This window comes from Melopsittacus undulatus, chromosome 3 (genome assembly GCF_012275295.1).
Source record: "Melopsittacus undulatus isolate bMelUnd1 chromosome 3, bMelUnd1.mat.Z, whole genome shotgun sequence".
Classification (NCBI taxonomy): Eukaryota; Metazoa; Chordata; class Aves; order Psittaciformes; family Psittaculidae; genus Melopsittacus; species Melopsittacus undulatus.
Genome location: NC_047529.1, coordinates 12,429,169 through 12,448,460, shown reverse-complemented (window position 1 = coordinate 12,448,460; position 19,292 = coordinate 12,429,169). Strand labels below are relative to the sequence as shown.

Genomic DNA, 19,292 nt, shown 5'->3' with positions numbered 1-19,292 from the left:
GTACAATAATGTGTGCAATGTAAAGTTAGAAAAGTGAAGACACTGTGTCCGAGATAGATTATCTACTTATGAAAGGCTATATGAGAACCAGGGCTTTGGCCGTCTCAAGCAATATGCACTTCAGAGCAATTCTGCAGAGACACTGGGCTTGTAAAACTGTTGTACAACTAAAAACTTAGGGCTTGAATTAAGTTCTTGTAAAAAGTTAACAAGGGAGCTACAGTACTGGTTGATTATGACTATTTGTATCAGGACTCAATTATTCTTCTCAAATTCCTGAGCTAAAAAAGGGAGTTTGAGGAAGCTCAAGGGCAAGAAAAAGATGTGAAGGTTTGAATTTGAAAAATTTGAAGTATTAATTTGACCCTTGTGTCTTTTGATTATTGCAGTGTTCAGAGACTGACTTGTAATGCTGTGCATCTAATTACATTATGTAATTGGCCTTCAAATAGCTATAGCTATATGAACTAAAGGTTCCCCAAGCTAGAGAAAACAGTGGGAAATGAAAAACTCTGGATACATGTCTTGTTCTTTCATAGGTTACTTTGTTACTTTGACAACCTGTCTCTATTTTCTATACATCACTTTACTACAAGTAAGAGGAAAAGAATTGGACTTGGATTTGTTACATATTTATAATACATATATCATAATTTTTCACTTACTGTAACCCATTTATCTAGAAAATGGGAATATAATTTTTGAATGAACACTAAAATGTCTTTGAGAAGGCAGGCGTCTAGAGCAATTTTGTCTATAAAGTAATGAAGAGTGTTTTGGTGGTTTTGCTGCTTTTTTGAGAGTTTTCATATTTGTGCTTCAGCTTAGTCTTGCAGTAGTGTTGTTTGGCTTTTGAACTTAATGTGACCCAAACTGGAGGGCTCTGACTGCAGCAAAGTCTTAGCCAAAAGCAATTTCATTCTGAGGACAGACATGCTAATAAAGCCTTTCAGAATTTCACAAACTCCCCCTCAAATCTTAGGAAGGAAATGCAGTTTGCTAATAGTTCCTATGGTAACATATTACAGACTTGCATATTTTATTTGTCCACTTAAGTAAGCTTCCTAACAAGTACCTGATGCTGTGAACACATATTGCATTAGATTGAACAAAAAGAAGAAAACCACTGGCCTTTAGTATTCTACTTGCTTTTAGCCAGAAAGTTCAAACTATAGCTTTGAACATTTCTTTTGGGGGTAATACCAGCAGACGTAGTGACTTAAGGATGTGATTTGAGAACAAAAGCAAAGAACAGCAAACCCCAAACTTAAACAATATTATAAAGAATCTTTCAGAATTATTTTTAACACAGATCAGGTCTTGTGATTCAATGCCTGTTTTTACAAGTATTTGTATTGAGACAAGTGAGGGACTTCAAGGAAGGAACAAGTATGGGGTTTTGGACTACACCATCACAAGAAGGAAATATTTGTCAAACTGTGTTCTCCCAGATTTCTTTATTTGAAGAATATGGTCCTTTATTACTGTGTGCAGTTGCAAAGAATTTAGCTCCATAGACTAGAATTATAAATTTGATTTCCCTGAAAGATTACTGCATATAACCAAGCTGTTACCCTGAAGAGCGAATGGGAAGAACAAAACTTGACAAAAGTAGTCTTTCTTCTATATATTTGAAAGCATTCAGCACTGTTCTCTCTGCAGGCTTTATTGCTAAATTAAATAGCTGACTTGGAACCTGTCCTCAAAACCCTGAGCAGAAAGGGCACATGTGTTTTCATTTCCCATTGTTGTGTTGTGTAATGCAAATAGTTTCTGTTTTTTCAGAGGAAGTACCTCCAGCTGCATTGGGCTGGAGTGGCCGTTTTCGGCAGTCATAGAATCACACTTAAATTTCCTGAGAATTGTAAACTAATATACATCTTGGTCCATCTTTTCAATGTGTTTTTTTAATTCTGAGAAACCAGTTGTTGCTTACCACAAAGAAATCTGTAACTTTAGTTTTTATCATGCAGAATGGGTCTGATTTAAAAAATACAGCTTTGGCTGTGATGCATTGCTTTTCTCCAGTAATGTAGACCCCTTGCTTAACTTTATATCCTAGAGAACTGGGTTTTCTTAAAGGATTGAGCGTTGTTTTAAATGCATTATTCAGTGATGTTTTTCTTCAGTTGAACTGTTAAGTGCTGCTGATAATGCAATAATGTACAATCCTTTCAGCACGCCCATAAATCAGTAGGTGTTCTGTAAATATATATGTACACGTATGTAATGCTCTCTGTTTACTGATTATGAAACCATGTAATACAGGTTGTTGTTGGCTTATGCTGAAACTTCTTGAAAGAAGCCTACTTTGAAAATGTGTTGCTGTTGAAGCTAATATTATGATTCAGGTACTGTCTTTCAAAAGTACTGCATTTCAAATTTGTTTTAAGAGACACATAGGTAAATCCTGCTGTATGGTGTTATCTATACTAATGTGTGGTGTCTGTTTAGGAAAACTATTGGGTATTTCCATAAACTTTAAATGTCTGCATCTCCTCATTGGCCACTGCCCCCAATCAGTTAAGTGCAATTTGTTACACAGATGGCAGTCTTTTTAATTCTGGTGTCCCAGGGCTACAGCTTGTGGTTTTAGACATATTATGAATGAGAAATTGTTTATAAAATTAACAAGGACTCAAATTACTTTTTGCGTTTTAACTAAAAGCTTTGTGTCTTAACTGGAGAAATTGGGTGCATAGTTGTGCATACTAAACTGTTCTCTTTCCCTTCCCACATGTTAGACAGAGGGAAGGGCCGGCAGAGGCAAGCTATTTTGGGAGAGCACCCATCATCATTTAGACATGATGGTTATGGTAAGTAACACAGGATGGCAGGTGGTTTTGATTTCTTTGTATGTAATGTGGAATTCTAAATATTCAATCAATGTTGAATTATGGACCATTACAGCATGAGTGGTTCACTACTGTGCTGTACATGCAATGCTGTCAGTCCATGATCTGAAAATGCTAGTGATGGACTGAAATCTATGTGCATTGTTGTCGCACCTCTTCCTTTTGTGGAGAGCATCCAGCTCCACAAATTTGTCCCTTGAAAGAATATTTCCTTTCAATTGCTATTGCCCTAGCAATGGATGGAAAATTGTATCTGTCCTGGGAAAGCAGTTTGCTTCTAGAAAATGGCAATGCAGCTTGATCAATGGTTTCATGCAGCACAGAGCTCTTTGATGTTCTTACATGCAAGAATTATGAGCTTTGTGTTTCTTCTAATTTAGCTAATTCAGAAAAGTTATAACTGTGTGATTGTATAAGAATGATGTCTTGAAATTAGTGCTGTGAAGTGCCACAGTTGTTACCAATGCTATCTGTAAATGAAGATCTGCTATCACTTTAATGTGTTGGGACTTGGGTTTCTCAACCCTGAAGTCTTAGTTCCAGTTAGATTTGACTTTTCTAGTTAATCACGCAACTGTCAGATGCAGTGTGATTTGTCTTGCCTCTTTATTTACAGATATATTAATGATATTTTACAGTATAGGTTGACCTACCTGCTCTATCGAAAGGTTCTTCAAATCTCCAGAGTTTGAGTTCTACTTTGTATTCACTGATACTCTTCTCATTTTTCTAATACATCCTTCTCTCTTAAGAAATGTGTCTGTCTCCTCCTATACTACTGTTTAATTCATTACTGCTTTTTCTGGGGGAAAAAAAAGGACGAAAGGTTCCTTTAATAGTTGGTTTATGTGAATTTCATATCGTATTTGTCTCAGAACAGCAGGGATTATCTCCTTGTCTATAATACTGATGTTTCTTATAGAAAGGTATTGCATACTAGTTATTTCTCTTCATGGGGGGGAAAAAAAAGAGTGAGAGAGTGTTTATTTCTTTGAAACTGGTCACTTTATCTGTAGTGGAACATAGGACAGCTTCATTTTGCATTAATGTAGGGGTTTAAGTGTTCCTGTTTCTTCCAATTGAGCTGTTTGTAGAAAGGCAGTTTTCTGGCTTCATCTCTTGTCTCTGGAAAAAGGGCTGTGTCATCTCCTCTGCTGACGTCTGGCTAAGAGTTCGTTCCTTCTGGTTTGTTTTCCCTACTGTGCAGTATTCTTTATTGGTGTCATGTATCTCTACAAGTAGATACAGCAATACTGCTGAAGGTTTATTTCAAATACTTCTTCTGATAGGTTTATGTTCAAGCCTTTTGTTGATGCAGGGAAGATACTATTTTTATGATTACTGAAATATGTTTTTCCACTTGTGTAAAACCAATACCATGGAACAGCTCCTTCCTCCTTGTCTGCTAATGTAAGAACAGACTTGCAACATTAAGGGAAATAGAAGAGGGGTTTTTGTTTGCTTGTCTTTGTGGTTGGTTTAAGTTTTTGGTGGTGCGGGTTTGTTTTTTTTTTCTTAATTACAAAAAGAACTAATGGAAACTGCTGTAGCATTTTCCCCTGCCTCCTTTAAATACCCATTACTTACGTGGGCTTTAATGTAAGATTAAGTAGTGAAATTTGTTTCATACAATATGAAAGCATGGTCTTTCATCTCCTTAGGGTCACATGGTCCTTTGTTGCCCTTGCCAAGCCGGTACCGAATGGGGTCTCGGGACACTCCAGAACTTGTTGCTTATCCATTGCCCCAGGCATCCTCCTCTTACATGCATGGTGGAAATCCTTCTGGGTCAGTTGTCATGGTTAGCGGGTTGCATCAGCTAAAGATGAACTGTTCAAGGGTCTTCAATCTGTTCTGCTTGTATGGCAACATTGAGAAGGTAAGGCATAATTTATTAGAAACTTGGAAACTACTATAGTAATTTCAATTGTTTTGGAAAAAAACTGGCTAAGATGGTCTAAAACTATTACCTGATGATTTATAAAACTTTCAGTTAGGCTGTTGCAATGTCATTTTTTTCTCATATCTATCTTAGGTGAAATTTATGAAAACTATTCCAGGCACGGCACTGGTTGAAATGGGTGATGAGTATGCTGTGGAAAGAGCTGTCACACATCTCAACAATGTCAAGTTATTTGGAAAGAGACTTAATGTCTGGTAAATATGTTTTATCAGATTAATAGTCTACCAGAGGGCAGATGGAATGAGGTTGCAACCAGACAATATCTCATTGTTCTGTTACCAATTTGCAACTATTATTTATTTATTGCTATTTATTATTTTATTTCTACTAATAAAGCATATGGGAATTACATGTATTGGCTGTTAATAATTGTACCCCCTAATGTGTCTTGCACATCCTTTCTTTTTAAGGAAAGGTATCAAATCCAACCCATCTGTTCTCCTTCTATTTCAAATTGTAAAGAAATGTCATCTCTGTTCTGGTCGGATCAATAATCTGCATGCAAGTCTTAATTATTTAAGAAGCTTTAACTATATATATATCCTTAAATCCCAGTGTTTCCAAGCAGCATTCAGTAGTTCCAAGCCAGATATTTGAACTGGAGGATGGCACAAGTAGTTACAAGGATTTTGCAATGAGTAAGAATAATCGCTTCACCAGTGCTGGCCAAGCATCTAAGAACATTATCCAACCACCCTCTTGTGTGCTGCATTATTATAATGTTCCTCTGTGTGTAACTGAAGAAACATTTGTAAAGGTAGGCAGTTGAAAGGATTGTGACATACAGTGCTTTGGGGCTCCATCCTAGCTTTACACTGTGCTACTTTTTGAAGAGTAATAACTGAGAGAACTGTTTTTTAAAATAGGTTTGTAGCCTCTCTATATAGAAACTGCTATATTTTCACAATTCTGGCATTCTCTCTTGGAACTAAAGTTGAGGAGTTTAATGCGTTCGGGATTTTTTGTGGAGGAAGGGGAAAAGTCTCACATAAATCCAACTATAGGGAAAGTTAGGAGTACAATTCACGGAAGATTTACTGACTCCTTGAGATGGTTACTTAAATGACTGATACGATGGTTCAGAATGGAGACATGCATGCACCTGAAATGGTTTGCACAGTTCAGTCTTAAATGAACTCTGTATGCTTAAAACATGCTATACTGGGCTGCTTAAGTGGAGGCAGTGCTAAAACTGATGATAATGATTAAGTTCTTTTTCAGTTCAATATAAAGTTTTTTCAAGCTCTGTCTGAAGGTTAACTCTGGCTCATGAGTGGTGTGCTTGTATGCACAGCTTCTGAGCTGCTGTGTTGAAGTGAGCATGTCAAAAAGAAGAGTTTGTTTTTATTTTAAAATGTTGCTTGAAGTAGTAGAGGTAGAAGTATTATAACAATTTTTGTACCAAAAAAATAATTTCTCATGGAACAGCACAGATATAGGAACCTGGTTTTGCACACTACAGAATGGTGTTCTAAAGAGTTTCCAATCCAAACATATTTTGAAAATAGTAATTTGCCATAAATTCACTTTAAAAGTCAGTGTTTTCATTTTTTGAACTTAGAAATTTTGCTAATGTGTTTATGTGCATTTTTAGTGGAGTTTTACCTCTTGTTTTATTTTTGTGACAGTTATGTGAGGATCATGAAGTTCTCAGCTTTATTAAATACAAAGTGTTTGATCCAAAACGTAAGTAAACTTTGACCCGTTTGGGGAGTTATTTGAATTCCAGTTTTGATAAGAGCAAAGGAGACTTCACTCATCCCCTCCTTCCTTTTTTTTTTTCTTTTGTTTCTCATTTTGACAGCCTCTGCCAAAACACTGTCTGGTCTTTTGGAATGGGAATGTAAGACAGATGCAGTGGAAGCTCTCACTGTACTTAATCACTACCAGATAAGAGTCCCAAGTAAGTAAATTTTAGTGATTTTTACTGCTATAATCTTTTTTCTTTCATGTTGATTACTACCTTTGTAAAAGGTGAGCCTTCAGCACCTCAGGCTGCAGCTAGAAATGGTGTTTGTGTTGTATTTATAATGCTATTATATATATATATATACACACACATAATGTAGTATATTAATACAGTATTTAATCTCCAGTTTAGGTTCTGTTACTTTATGTCTAAATGACATTCATTTTTCTTAGGGTTTGAGTCAACCTGTAGAACTCAAAACATGCTCCACAATTTTAAAGTTCTGGAATGAAAGTGAAAATACCCAATTGGTTTGGGATAAAAAGAAGGAAGGCAGGAACAGCACTGAATTCCACTTTTACCAAAATCAAACTTAGTGGATAATCATAGAATCACAGAATGGTTTGGGTTGGAAAGAACCTTAAGATCATCTAGTTCCAACACCCCTGTCATGTGCAGGAACACCTCACACTAAACCAAGACTCAAGACTTGTGTCCAACCTGGGCTTGAACACTGCCAGGGATGGGACATTTACCAGTTATCTGGGCAACCCATTCCAGTGCCTCACCACCCTCACAATAAAGAGCTTATTCCTTATATGTAACCTGAACCTCTGCTGTTTAAGTTTCAACCTGTTACCCCTTGTCCTGTCACTACAGTCCCTAATGAATAGTCCCTCTCCAGCATCCCTGTAGGCCCCCTTCAGATACTGGAAGGCTGCTATGAGGTCTCCACGCAGCGTTCTCTTCTCCAGGCTGAACAGCCCCAACTTTCTCAGCCTGTCTTCATATGGGAGGTGCTCCAGTCCCCTGATCATCCTCGTGGCCTCCTCTGGACTTGTTCCAACAGTTCCATGTCCTTTTTATGTTGAGGACACCAGAACTGAACACAATACTCCAAGTGAGGTCTCACAAGAGCAGAGTAGAGGGGCAGGATCACCTCCTTCAACCTGCTGGTCACGCTCCTTTTCATGCAGCCCAGAATACGGTTGGCCTTTTGGGCTGTGAGCGCACACTGAAGCTGGCTCATGTTCATTTTCTCATTGACCAACACCCCAAGTCCTTCTCCACAGGGCTGCCCTGAATTTCCTTTTTGCCCAACCTGTAGCATTGCCTGGGATTGCTCCGACCCAGGTGTAGGACCTTACACTTGGCATGGTTAAACTTCATAAGGTTGGCATCAGCCCACCTCACAAGTGTGTCAAGGTCCCTCTGGATGGCATTCTTTCCCTCCAGGGTATCAACCGAACCACACAGCTTGGTGTCATCAGCAACCTTGCTGAGGGTGCACTCAATCCCACTGTCCATGTCACTGACAGAGTTGCTGAATAAGACAGTCCCAACACCAATCCCTGAGGGACACCACTCATTACCGGTTTCCAGCTGGTCACTGAACCACTGACCACAACTCTTTGCATGCAGCCATCCAGCCAGTTCTTTATCCACTGAGTGGTCCATCCATCAAATTGATGTCTCTAATTTAGACACAAGAATGTCATGTGGGAGAGTGTCAAATGCTTTGCACAAGTCGAGGTAGATGACATCAGCTGCTCTACTCCTGTCCATAAGTTCTGTAGCCCCATCGTAGAAGGTCACCAAATTGGTCAGGTAGGATTTCCCCTTAGTGAAGCCATGCTGGCTGTCACCAAACACTTTGTTGTTTTTCATGTGCCTTAGCATGCCTTCCAGGAGAATCTGCTCCAGAATTTTGCCAGGCACAGAGGTGAGACTGACTGGTCTGTAATTCCCCGGGTCATTCATTTCCCCCTTCTTGAAAATGGGGGTTATATTTCCCTTTTTCCAGTTGTCAGGAACTTCACCTGACTGCCATGATTTTTCAGATATGATGGACAGTGGCTTTGCAACTTCATTTGCCAGCTCCTTCAGGACCTGCGAATAGATTTCATCAGGTCCCATGGACTTGTGCACATTGAGGTTCTTAAGATGGTCTTGAATCAGATCCTCTCCTACAGTGGCCCTAGGGTCTTCATTCTCACAGCCCCTGCATCTGCCTTCCAAAACCTGGGTGATGTGCTCAGAGCATTTGCTAGTGAAGAGTGAGGCAAAGAAGTCATTGAGAACCTCAGCCTTCTCCAAACCCAGGGTAGCCAGTTCTCCTGATAGCTTCCAGAGAGAGCCGACATTATTTGTAATCTGTCTTTTGTTTGCTACATATGCATAGAAGCCCTTCCTGTTATCTTTCACATCCTTGACAGATTTAATTCTAACTGGGCCTTAGCTTTCCTGACCTGGTCCTTAGCTTCCCAGACAATGTCCCTGCATTCTTCCCAGTTTTGCCTGTCCTTGCATCCATCTTTTATAAGCTTCTTTTTTCCCCCTCTGAGTTTCCCCAGCAGCTCCTTATCCATCCATGGAGGTCTCCTGGCTCTTGTGCTGCACTTCCTTCCAGTCAGGACACAACACACCTGAGCTTGGAGCTGGTGATCCTTGAATATCAACCACCAGTCTTGGGCTCCCCTGCCCTCTAGGGCTGTATCTCATGGAACCTTACTAAGCAGGTTCCTGAAGAGGCCAAAGTCTGCTCTCTTGAAGTCCAGAGCAGTGAGGTTGCTGCACACTCTTCTCACTGTCCTGAGGATCTCAAAATCAACCATCTCATGATCACTACAGCCAAGGCTGCCTTGGAGCATCACATTCCCAACCAGTCCCTCCCTGTTGGTGAGCATGGGGTTAAGCATGGCACCTTTCCTTGTTGGCTCCTCTACTACTTGCAAGAGTAAGTTGTCTTCCACACAATCGAGGAACCTCCTGGATTGCTTGTGCTGGGCCGTACCATCCCTCCAACAGATATCAGGGTGGTTGAAGTCCCCCATGAGGACAAGGGTCTGTGAGTGTGAGGCTGTTCTTGTCTGCCTATGGAATGCTTCATCCATAGAGTCCTTCTGATCAGGCAGTCTGTAACAGATCCCCACAGTAATGTCCCCCATAGCTGTTCTCCCTTTGACCCTGACCCACAAACTCTGTTGTCCCCAGACAGAGATCCCTATTCTCCATCCTATCACTGAGATAAATAGCAACTCCTCCTCCCTGCCTGGTGGGCCTGTCTTTCCTAAAGAGCCTATAACCATCCATTCCAACACTCCACTCATAGCTATCCCACCATGTTTATGTGATGCCAGTGATATCGTACCCATGTAGACATGCACACATCTCTAATTCCTTTTGTTTATTGCCCCATGCTATGGGTGTTTGTATAGAGGCATCTGAGCTGAGTACCAGATAAAGCTGACTGGTTGGCTGGAGCAGCTGAAGTAGCTCTGCATTGCTCCAAGCATTTATTACAGGTGTTGGCAACTGACTGGGAGTGTTGGGATGGATTGATGCCCTTTTCCTACAACATATCTGATTTAAAGCTGCCTTGACCAGCCTGGCAAGTTTCCTACCAATGCAGCTCTTCCCCTTTTCAGACCAGATCCACCAGCCTCCAGTAGACCTGGCCTCCCAAATAAAGTCCCATGTTCTAAATAACCTAACCCCTGACTATGGCACCTCTGTTCTAACCATTTATTAACCTGCCACATCCACCTAGCCTTTTCATGGTTCTCCTTTTGACCTGGAGGATTGACTGAAAAAAAAAACCTGAGCACCAGAGGCCCTAACCACCTCTCCCAGGGCTCTGTAGTCCTTAATGTTCTCCAGGCTACTACTATCTATATAACTAGCACCCGCATGGATCACTAGAAGTGCGTAATAGTCCATGGGACTTACTAGAGCACGCAGCCTCTGTGCAACATCCCTGATCCAAGCCCTGGTAGGCAACACAACTTCCTTGAGACTGGGTCAGGCTGACAGATGGGTGTCTCTGTGCCTTTCAGAGTAGAGTCACCCACTACTATAACCTGCCGCTTTCTCCTGGAGGCACCAGTAGTGATCCTCTTTACCAGTGCATCAGCTGGTTGTTCATTTGGTGTGGTGCTTGTTTCCTCATTAGCCCTCTGCAGAACTGCAAAGCGGTTCTGGGTGGGGACATCACATTTTTGTGGAATCCCCTTGCTTTTAATTGTCCTCTTCCTTCTTTTCTTTTTTTTTTTTTTTGTTTTTACTTGTTTATTTTTAACAAATTTAATGCAGATTCCTGCATTAATACCCTCCTCTTTTTCTGTATGCATTATGGTGGACGCTTGTGGCCCCTGCACAGTTTGGGCCTGGAGCAAGCAGTCCTGCTTCCTCTCACTTTCCCTGACATCTTTTCATCTTTTAGCCTGGAGAAGGGAAGGCTGCCTGGAGACCTCATAGCAGCCTTCCAGTATTTGAAGGGGGCCTACAGGGATGTTGGTGAGGGACTCTTCATTAGGGACTGTAGCGATAGGACAAGGGGTAACAGGTTGAAACTTAAACAGCAGAGGTTTAGATTGGATATAAAGAAGAAATTCTTTACTGTTAGGGTGGTGAGGTACTGGAATGGGTTGCCCAGAGAGGTTGTGAATGCTCCATCCCTGGCAGTGTTCAAGGCCAGGTTGGACGAAGCCTTGAGTGATATGGTTTAGTGTGAGGTGTCCCTGCCCATGGCAGGGGGGTTGGAACTAGATGATCTTAAGATCCTTTCCAACCCTAACTATTCTGTCATTCTATGATAGAATCCCGCAGCTCAGCCCCTGCTGCAGGACTTCCACCAGGGAGCAGTGAGCGCAGCCCTGCCATTGTGCACCCTCCCCTCACCAGACCAGTGCAGGCACTCTCTACACCCCGAGCTCTGCACTGCAGCCTCCCCTCTCATCGGCTGTGTCTGGTGCCGACGCTGCCACCGCCGGGGCAGCCAGGGCAGAGCTCCCAGACCGAGCCCTGGCCCTGAGGCGAGCCCTCCCCGTCCCCTCGCGCTGCCGACCCCTACTGTTCGCCGCGCTCCCTGGGCCGTGTTTTACTCAGGGCTGGCGCGTCCCTCCTGGTGCCGTTCCCTATGAGTCAGCTGCTGCCTGTCGAGGGCTTGAGGCTCCCCCGGTGCCTCTCGCCTCTCAGAGCTGAGGCTCTCGGAAGCTGTTTCCTCTCGCTCGGTATTGAAGCGGTCTCTCCAGAGCTGCTCACCTCAGAGCTGGCCGTTAGCGGATGAGGATGACCGGTTAAATCTGCCGCCGTCCCTCCTGGCGCCGCCCCTCAGCGGAGCTGCCGGCTCCTGGGCAGGCCCTGCTGAGGGCTTGAGGCTCCCTCCGCGGCTCTCACCGCTCTTAATGTCTTAATGAAGCTTTTTATATGCTTCTCAATAAATGCAGTGAAATCTACACTATCTTTGTACAGAAGATTCTTTAAATGACACAGCTTACTGCTCTGAATTAACTGATCCTGTGGTGTGTTCTCTTTTCAAATCAGAAAGAGTGAGGCCAAGCTGAGTTTAGCTCCAGACTAGCAGGAATGGGGAGGAGTTCACCTGCTAAACAAGTATGCACAACAGGACAGATGTGTCCTGGGCGATTAACATATAGTTTACTGGATTAAATGCAATTTTTCCAGATACTGAGAGACACAATTTTGAATGGAGCCCATTGCCTGATATTATTTTAAACTACCATCTCCAGACTGTTACAGATTTGTCTCCCTGTCAGGTGTTAACAGTTTAAATCATTCCTATCCAACTCCCTCCAATATTGCTCAGGGGATTATTGATAATATATTGTTCACAATTTAAGATTTATCTTAGTTTGGAGAAGTGATAACAGTAGGACTTACTCTTGCAACATGAAAAGGGCAAACCCTAATATATACTCAAATGTAGCTGTCACAGGAAATGATAGCATTTTAAAGCAAGGACTGTTGGTTAAGACTTGCTGTAATAAGAGTGTTTGAGGCTGAGTGAACCAGGAGGATTTATCATCCATTATATGAGAGGCAAATGTGTGCTGCCATCATGAGTTTTGGCAGCCGTTCACAACGGAAAGGGGTTGTTTTAAGCTTTGCTTTCTCGAGAGGTCTAAAGGGTGTTCTGGATATCCTGCTGCTCCTTTCTCAAACACATGTAAATACTGCCCAGTGCCGCTGTGATAGAAATGCCACATTCTAAGTTTTTACTTTCTTAAGCAACCTATGCCTTTTGTCTTTGAAATTGCTTATTAAATCACTTTTATAAATAGTTTGGCTAGGAAGAGGGGCAGTGATAATGGTAGCGTCTTCTTATGTATAGTACAACATTTGGAGTTGTATCTACATTACCTTGCAACCTGATCCGTCACTTTGGGGTTTATGTCTAAAAAACGCTGGTGGACTATCAATAACACTTACTGACAGGTCATTTGGTGTCTGTGGGCCTCAGGTGAGGGTAAACAGGGAGGTGTGAGCCTTAAATCTACAGAATTGGTCAATTTATCTGATTATACATGGTGATCTTGATAAGCAGGAGAGTTATTCTCAGTAAAACGCCCTGAGTATGTTATATGTTGTCTCCTGACAGATGGCTCCAACCCTTATACCTTGAAGCTTTGCTTCTCTACTTCATCCCATTTATAGAGAAGAGGACAGCATGTGAAGAGCTACATTCACCTTGATTTGCAAGTTTAAAACTACACTTCGTTCACAAAGCTCTAAGTGGTTGTTCTAATGTTGCCTTGTTTCGACTTAATTCTAATATCTTTTATCTTGTTTTATAATAAATGGATGTTCCTTCATAAATACAAAAACTAGATTTTTTCTTTCTGCCTCTGAGAAGTACATGTTGTATGCTTACTACAAAGTTTGTATTTCGTTAGTGTAGTATCTTCAAATGTCTAAAGAAGCACCAGTAGTATAAACAAGATCATTTTCTTCCAGAAATGAAATATATTTGCATTTTCGATAATGTTAAAGATTAGCAAGTATTTTTCCATTTGTAGTTTTAATTGGCAGATGGAGCTATTACATGACAATTTTAAATGTAAAACTTGTTTTTCAGTATGTTAAGTAGTGAAGTATGTTGCAATACTAAAAAACTTGTATTTATAAAATGCTTTAATCAGGTTAATGTTGCACATACCGAATTTTTAGTGGTATAGACTTGATTTATAAGTCAAACAAAACTAAAGTAGAAGATAGAGTATGTACATGTGTATGGTGTGAATTCATACTTATTTAAAATGGTTTCCTTATTTTTTCTTTTAAACCCAACACACTTTCCATTTGCATTAGCATGATGCCATCTATAGCTAGTCCCACCGTAGGGGCCTTTTAAAATTAAAACTGCAAGCCTGTATCAATGTGTTCATCCTCATTTTCCATAATTTAAACTTAAATCTTTGGTATTTAACATATCCTCTTGACTTTTTTATTTTTTAATAGTGGTTATGACATTAAATGGTAAAAGTTGGATATGTGAGAAGATTGATCACAATAGAAACCAAGGTGGTAAAAATAGTTAAAACAAAAAGCAAGCCCCACAGTACTCCCTCATACCTGGACAGTTAATTTGATGTTTTCTTTTGTCTGATTTATCTTACACATCTCTTTTAACCATGAAAGAATTCATAGGGTGAGTAGACTTGGCTAGCCTCTCATTTAAACTAAAGCAGTCCAGGTCTGATTCAGATAATGGAACTAATTACATGATGTGAAATTGAGGTGAAATATCTTTCACTTTGGGAAAGATTATTTGCTTTGTCCCAGTACTTTAAAACCTCCATTATCTCTTCTAGAACTGGAGTTGTGTCATAGCTAAACCCTAAGAAACGTGAATCCAAGCAGGGGAAATCTGTGAGCTGTTGTAGGCCCTGTTTGCTCCTCTTTCTGAATTTGCAGCAAAGTGTTTAGGGCTTTTTTTAGTTCTGCTTGTAATGATCAGAGAGAAGTTATTTTATCAGATATTTTATGTTTTATCATACAAGCTCTTTGTTCTGTCTTTATGGATTTTATCCATATCTATCCTTTATGCATGACTATTTGTGCAGTATGCTTGTCCTTAAGAGATTGTGTTGCGGTATGTTTACACAGTGTGGGCATTGCACCTGTCTTTAAATACAGACTGAATTTTCCAGATTCTTAATTTCAAGGCAATTACACTTTATCATACAAGGGATCACGTGTCAGCTGTCCTTCAGGTTTTCTTATCAACAATGATTCATTTTTGCCCTGTCTACCTCCATTTTGTTCACACTTCAGGTAATGAGTATTTCAGGTTTTCAGATCGGGTTTCCTGTATGTCTGAAGAGTGAACTGGAGAACAGCTGCTCTTTGGCAGCTCTTTCTGCATAGGGTTGGAATAATATTAGCCTCTTGTCTGGTAGGTGGCAAACTGACTTACATTTTAGGGGTATTGCTAATACACTTTCAGCCTCAGTGCTTTTCCCCCAGAAATTGCTTCCAGAGAGCTTCAGCATAGAAGGCTATGTGTCATATCTCATTACTTGCCAACAGAAATGCTGGGTGCTAGTGAAATGTTTTCTGCTGCTTAGAGTTTCAGCTGTAAAGTGTCTCTCCTAATCATTCCTTTCTTTTCCATCAATTTGAATGTTCTGTGGAAACCCGTTAATTCCATTGTAGCTTGCATTGCTATTTGTATTAATGTAGTTTCAGAAGTCAAGTTGTTTGTAGTTGGGCATTAAAAATAGTATGTTATATGTTGGTCCAGTTTGGGATGTAGGATGAGTAAAAGCATTCAGATGTTACAAAAAAAGCACTTTAATGTATCAGTGTCTTCAGTAGATAGCAGCATTTAGTGCCTAAGATATTCAGGTGAAAGGCATCTTTTGTGTGGTTGCCCAGATCCAATAGAGGACAAACTAGTTCAAGGTGTATCTGAGAGAACTTGTTACCAGCTGGAAGTCCTAAATGCAAAATGAGTAGCCTGTGCACATGGGAAAGAAAAGATAGGAGAATGAAAAATTGTTCAAGCTTCTTTTTCCTTAAAATAATCATCTTATGTGTGTAAGATGATTGAGAACAGGAAGGATTTCTTGTTGGTGTTTTGCTGTAAAAAGATGATAATGTCTCCTCTTGGGCCTACGGAGAAGGATGCTTATCTTCAGGGAGGAATGAGGGTGGTCTCCTCCTTCGACACAAGGTGTGTGTTCACCTGTACTCAGAATAGAGCCAAAACAGTGGTGTAGATGAAGACCTAGTTGTTCCAAGAGGAGGGAAGTTTGTGACTTGGCAGTGGTATTACTGTACTTGTTAGATTAAAATTAAACCATTGTGGTCTCTCAGTGCAGCTTTCCCCATCTCTTTCGCATAAGCCATACAAGCAAAGTAATGAACATTGCTATGCACATTCCCTGCTTCTAAGCATCTGGCATTCACACTGTAATATTTTTGTGTCTGTTCCACTGTTTGTTGTTTTGGATTTTTTGTTTGTTTTTATTTTTTGTAATTGATCACTCTCTATTGGACAAAAATATATATTGAGGTGGAATCTGCTCATTTTCTCTCATGATACTTTAATTCTTGTTTATATTTATTCTTCCTTATATGCAAGAAGTGGGAATAGTTGCTTTTATGACTTTCTATAGCACCACAGAAAGCTACAGTGTATCGCTAGGCTGACACAAGAAAAGATTTAAAAAAACATTCAGGAAGTGTTTGTGTGTCCTGCTTTATGAAAGGAATGATACAACTTCATGTGGTGTCACAAAGTCTGTCTTTTAGTAAGGGATACATTTGGGGTAAGCTGGCTTGTAACTGGCTGAAACCCTTTTTGTTGTAATTAAATGCAACTTGCTCCTTTTCCTGCTGTGTGTTTTCTTGTGAACAGCACTTGAACTTGCTTGAATGCTGTGACTGCTTAGGAGGAGACATGCAGCCTCTTCTGTTAAAAAATATGTTGAAGTCTGGCAACATGAACATACTTCGTCAAATTCGTTTTCTTTTTTCCACTTCTGGGATGTGTTTTAACATCTTTTTTGTGTCCTCTTTTGGAAATACCTTGTATTCTTACCTCTGTAGCTCCTACTGGGTTTTTTCAGCTATTCCAGGTTTTCATGTTTCCCCAGCCTATTGGTTTATTCTGTTCTGGCAGTTACAGTGGTGGTAATAATCTCAAAAACAATCTTGTTTGCATTTGCATTGTTTTGGCCAGAAATAATGTGCAAAAAGGCACGGGAAAATAAAACACTAGTTATGGACTCAGCTTCCTGTGGAGAGTTCTTAAAGCACAAAATACCATTGTTCTGATTTTGACCTTAAATGAGATGTGGCTGTGCTGCAGTTGAGAGCCTCTCACCTTCACGTATCTGGTGAATAAAAGGTAACTTAAGAGTCCTTCTGAAACTTGCCTTGAAATTGTTGCATATATCAATTTGTGTATTTGGTGCTGTGACCAAGCAATGCTCTGACATGTTCTCATAGAAGAGCTGATGGTCCCCTCTTGCAAAAATGTGTCATCCTTAAGGAAACAAACCTTGTTGATTTGGGTCCTGTGGTAGCACCAGTCTCAAAGAAAGGGAAGAGTGTAAAGGGAAAAGCAGTCTGGTGCTCCACAGAGTGTGTCCAATGTGTTGGTTAGCTGCTGATACTGTGGTGCTTTCCTGCATCGTAGGTTGTGTTGCTCTAAGCTCAGTGAGAAGGGCCTTACTGAAGAACAACAGAAAAGTATGTTGTGTGACCTTGTTTGTTGTGAAATTCAAGAGCAAATGGAGAATCCTGTCCAAGCAAAGGACATGTGGCTACCTATGGAAGGAAGGCATAAAAAATAAGGGATGAGACAGCTAGATCTGCATTTCTTTCCCAGACTGCAGCTGGGTGAAGTGATCTGTTATGCAGGATCTCACCTAAGGCCATCATATCTTACAAGTGAGGTGTTTTTCACTTCCTTCATTTCTTTTAGCTTGTGCTGGTTTTGTTCTTAATTGTTAAGACCACATGTTTTAAATTAATTTAGGCTCTTCTCAGTCTGCTTTGCTTCTGTAAGCAATGGTATGGGAGTAGAAAGGGGATGTGGAAAATGTCAGTAGTATTCAGCAGAGAAGTCTGAGTTGAAGAATACTTGGTGTTATTCTTCATCTGTAAAGCAAGGGTTGTCCTTTTTTCTTTCCCCCCCCCTTACCTGTTATATCTTATGCATGGTGAGTAGTAAGTATCTTCTCAGCTGCACCGTTAAAACTGACACTTGTGGAGAGGGGTCAGCAGTTGTGTTCTCATCGTAATGTGCTGTTTCTAGCATGCCTTTTGGGCTCCATACAAAAGCTGGTGAGGGCACAGTCTGAGATAAGCTGAAACAAAGAGCTGTTTGGGGTTTGGGATTATGAGCCTCACACCCCACCCCCCCCCCCCTCCCCCAAGATGAATTGCTGAAGTATATGATTTGGTAAAGGGTGAAGAGCTTCCTTTTCTAAACAGTTACATCAACAAGTTGAAAGAACAAAGTATTTACATTAAGTCTGCTAATGCTTAATACTCTTTCCCTGTTAAAAATAGATGTCTTTCTCTAAGGATTGTAGTTCCCACAGGATGTGGAGGAACCTAATGCAGCCAGATTACTTGTGCTGTGCTTTGGTCATGTTCCTCTAGAGGAAATAACATCAGTCCCTTTTCTTGTATTCAGGAAAGCTTTGGTATCTGTCCTGTGCCAAGCCTTCCACTTCTGGTCTTTCACAGCCAGCTCCCTGGACTAGAGCCATGCATTACATTCAGGTGGATTCTCTGCTCTTCCTCTTGACTGTTGCAGCTGCTGATGTGAGGTCTTAATTTCTGGCATGATTTATTTAACTTCTTCCTTCTCTGGTGTTCCTGGAGCAGCTGCAGACTGACTGAGCCTTCATGCAAGGGAATGAGTGCTCCTGCAGGAATGTGCCAGGGAGACAGCAGCTATTAAGGCAAGATAATTAACCCTCTTTTCCAAAGCATCTAGGATCCAAGAATACAAATTACTCCCGGCAGGGGCAATATCGCAGCATTCAAAACAAAACACTGAAATGGGCTTTTAACATGGGGTACAGCTGAGGTTCATAGTTGCTGCAGAATGCAGGATATAATTCTTCAATTTCATATAAGCCAATACCTGTTTGTTTTCTCTTACCACCTTTCCTTCTTTCCATTGGTCTCATCTGTCTTCAAACTAGTAAGAAATTGCAGATGTTTGTGCTCCACTGAAATTTAAGTGGGTAATAGTCAACTAAGACCCCAGAAGTTAGTAGTTGGAATGCTTGCTTACTAAACGTCTCCTCTCCTGATTTTTTTTCTTACTTAGGCTTGTTAATACAGCAGACTTGTACTATAGATTATACTTCTATTTTCTGTTCTGTTGACCACAGCACTGGAACTGCTAAATCAGATTAAATTGGTGGATTTTTAAATACATACCCTGTCTAAGGCTTCAGAAGCATGTCTAGCAAATAGTCTGGTCAGACAGTGACTTGACTCATCTTTTTTGAAGTTACTGCATGGCTTCTGTCTGAAGCATGGTAACATACAACATCACTAGTTCAAGGTGGGAATCCCACTGACTGAGCTTTTAATTCTCACTCACTTGTCTTCTTGGGGAGCACTCTAAATCCAAAACAAACTCCTGAGTTCTGAGGATAGAGCTCAAACTGCAGTATTTTAGTTATACTTCAATATGAACCTGTCACCCAATAATTCTGTGGATGTTCTTAATCTTTTTTTTGTTGCTATATAGGCAAAGCCTTGTCTGCACCTTTTTAAGAATCCTTTTTGT

At 40.6% G+C, this 19,292-nt stretch overlaps 1 protein-coding gene across 1 annotated transcript in view; it reads left to right on the top strand.

The window, feature by feature from the left end:
• Positions 1-13,901, top strand: part of HNRNPLL (heterogeneous nuclear ribonucleoprotein L like) — a 30,126-nt gene extending 16,225 nt beyond the window's left edge. The window contains exons 7-13 of the mRNA XM_034060676.1: positions 2,745-2,816; positions 4,517-4,734; positions 4,891-5,012; positions 5,374-5,575; positions 6,447-6,504; positions 6,623-6,721; positions 13,128-13,901. Coding sequence (XP_033916567.1) covers positions 2,745-2,816; positions 4,517-4,734; positions 4,891-5,012; positions 5,374-5,575; positions 6,447-6,504; positions 6,623-6,721; positions 13,128-13,183 — 827 coding nt within the window. The 3' untranslated portion in view covers positions 13,184-13,901. The remainder of the gene's footprint in view (positions 1-2,744; positions 2,817-4,516; positions 4,735-4,890; positions 5,013-5,373; positions 5,576-6,446; positions 6,505-6,622; positions 6,722-13,127) is intronic.
• The last annotated feature ends 5,391 nt before the right edge of the window (positions 13,902-19,292 follow it).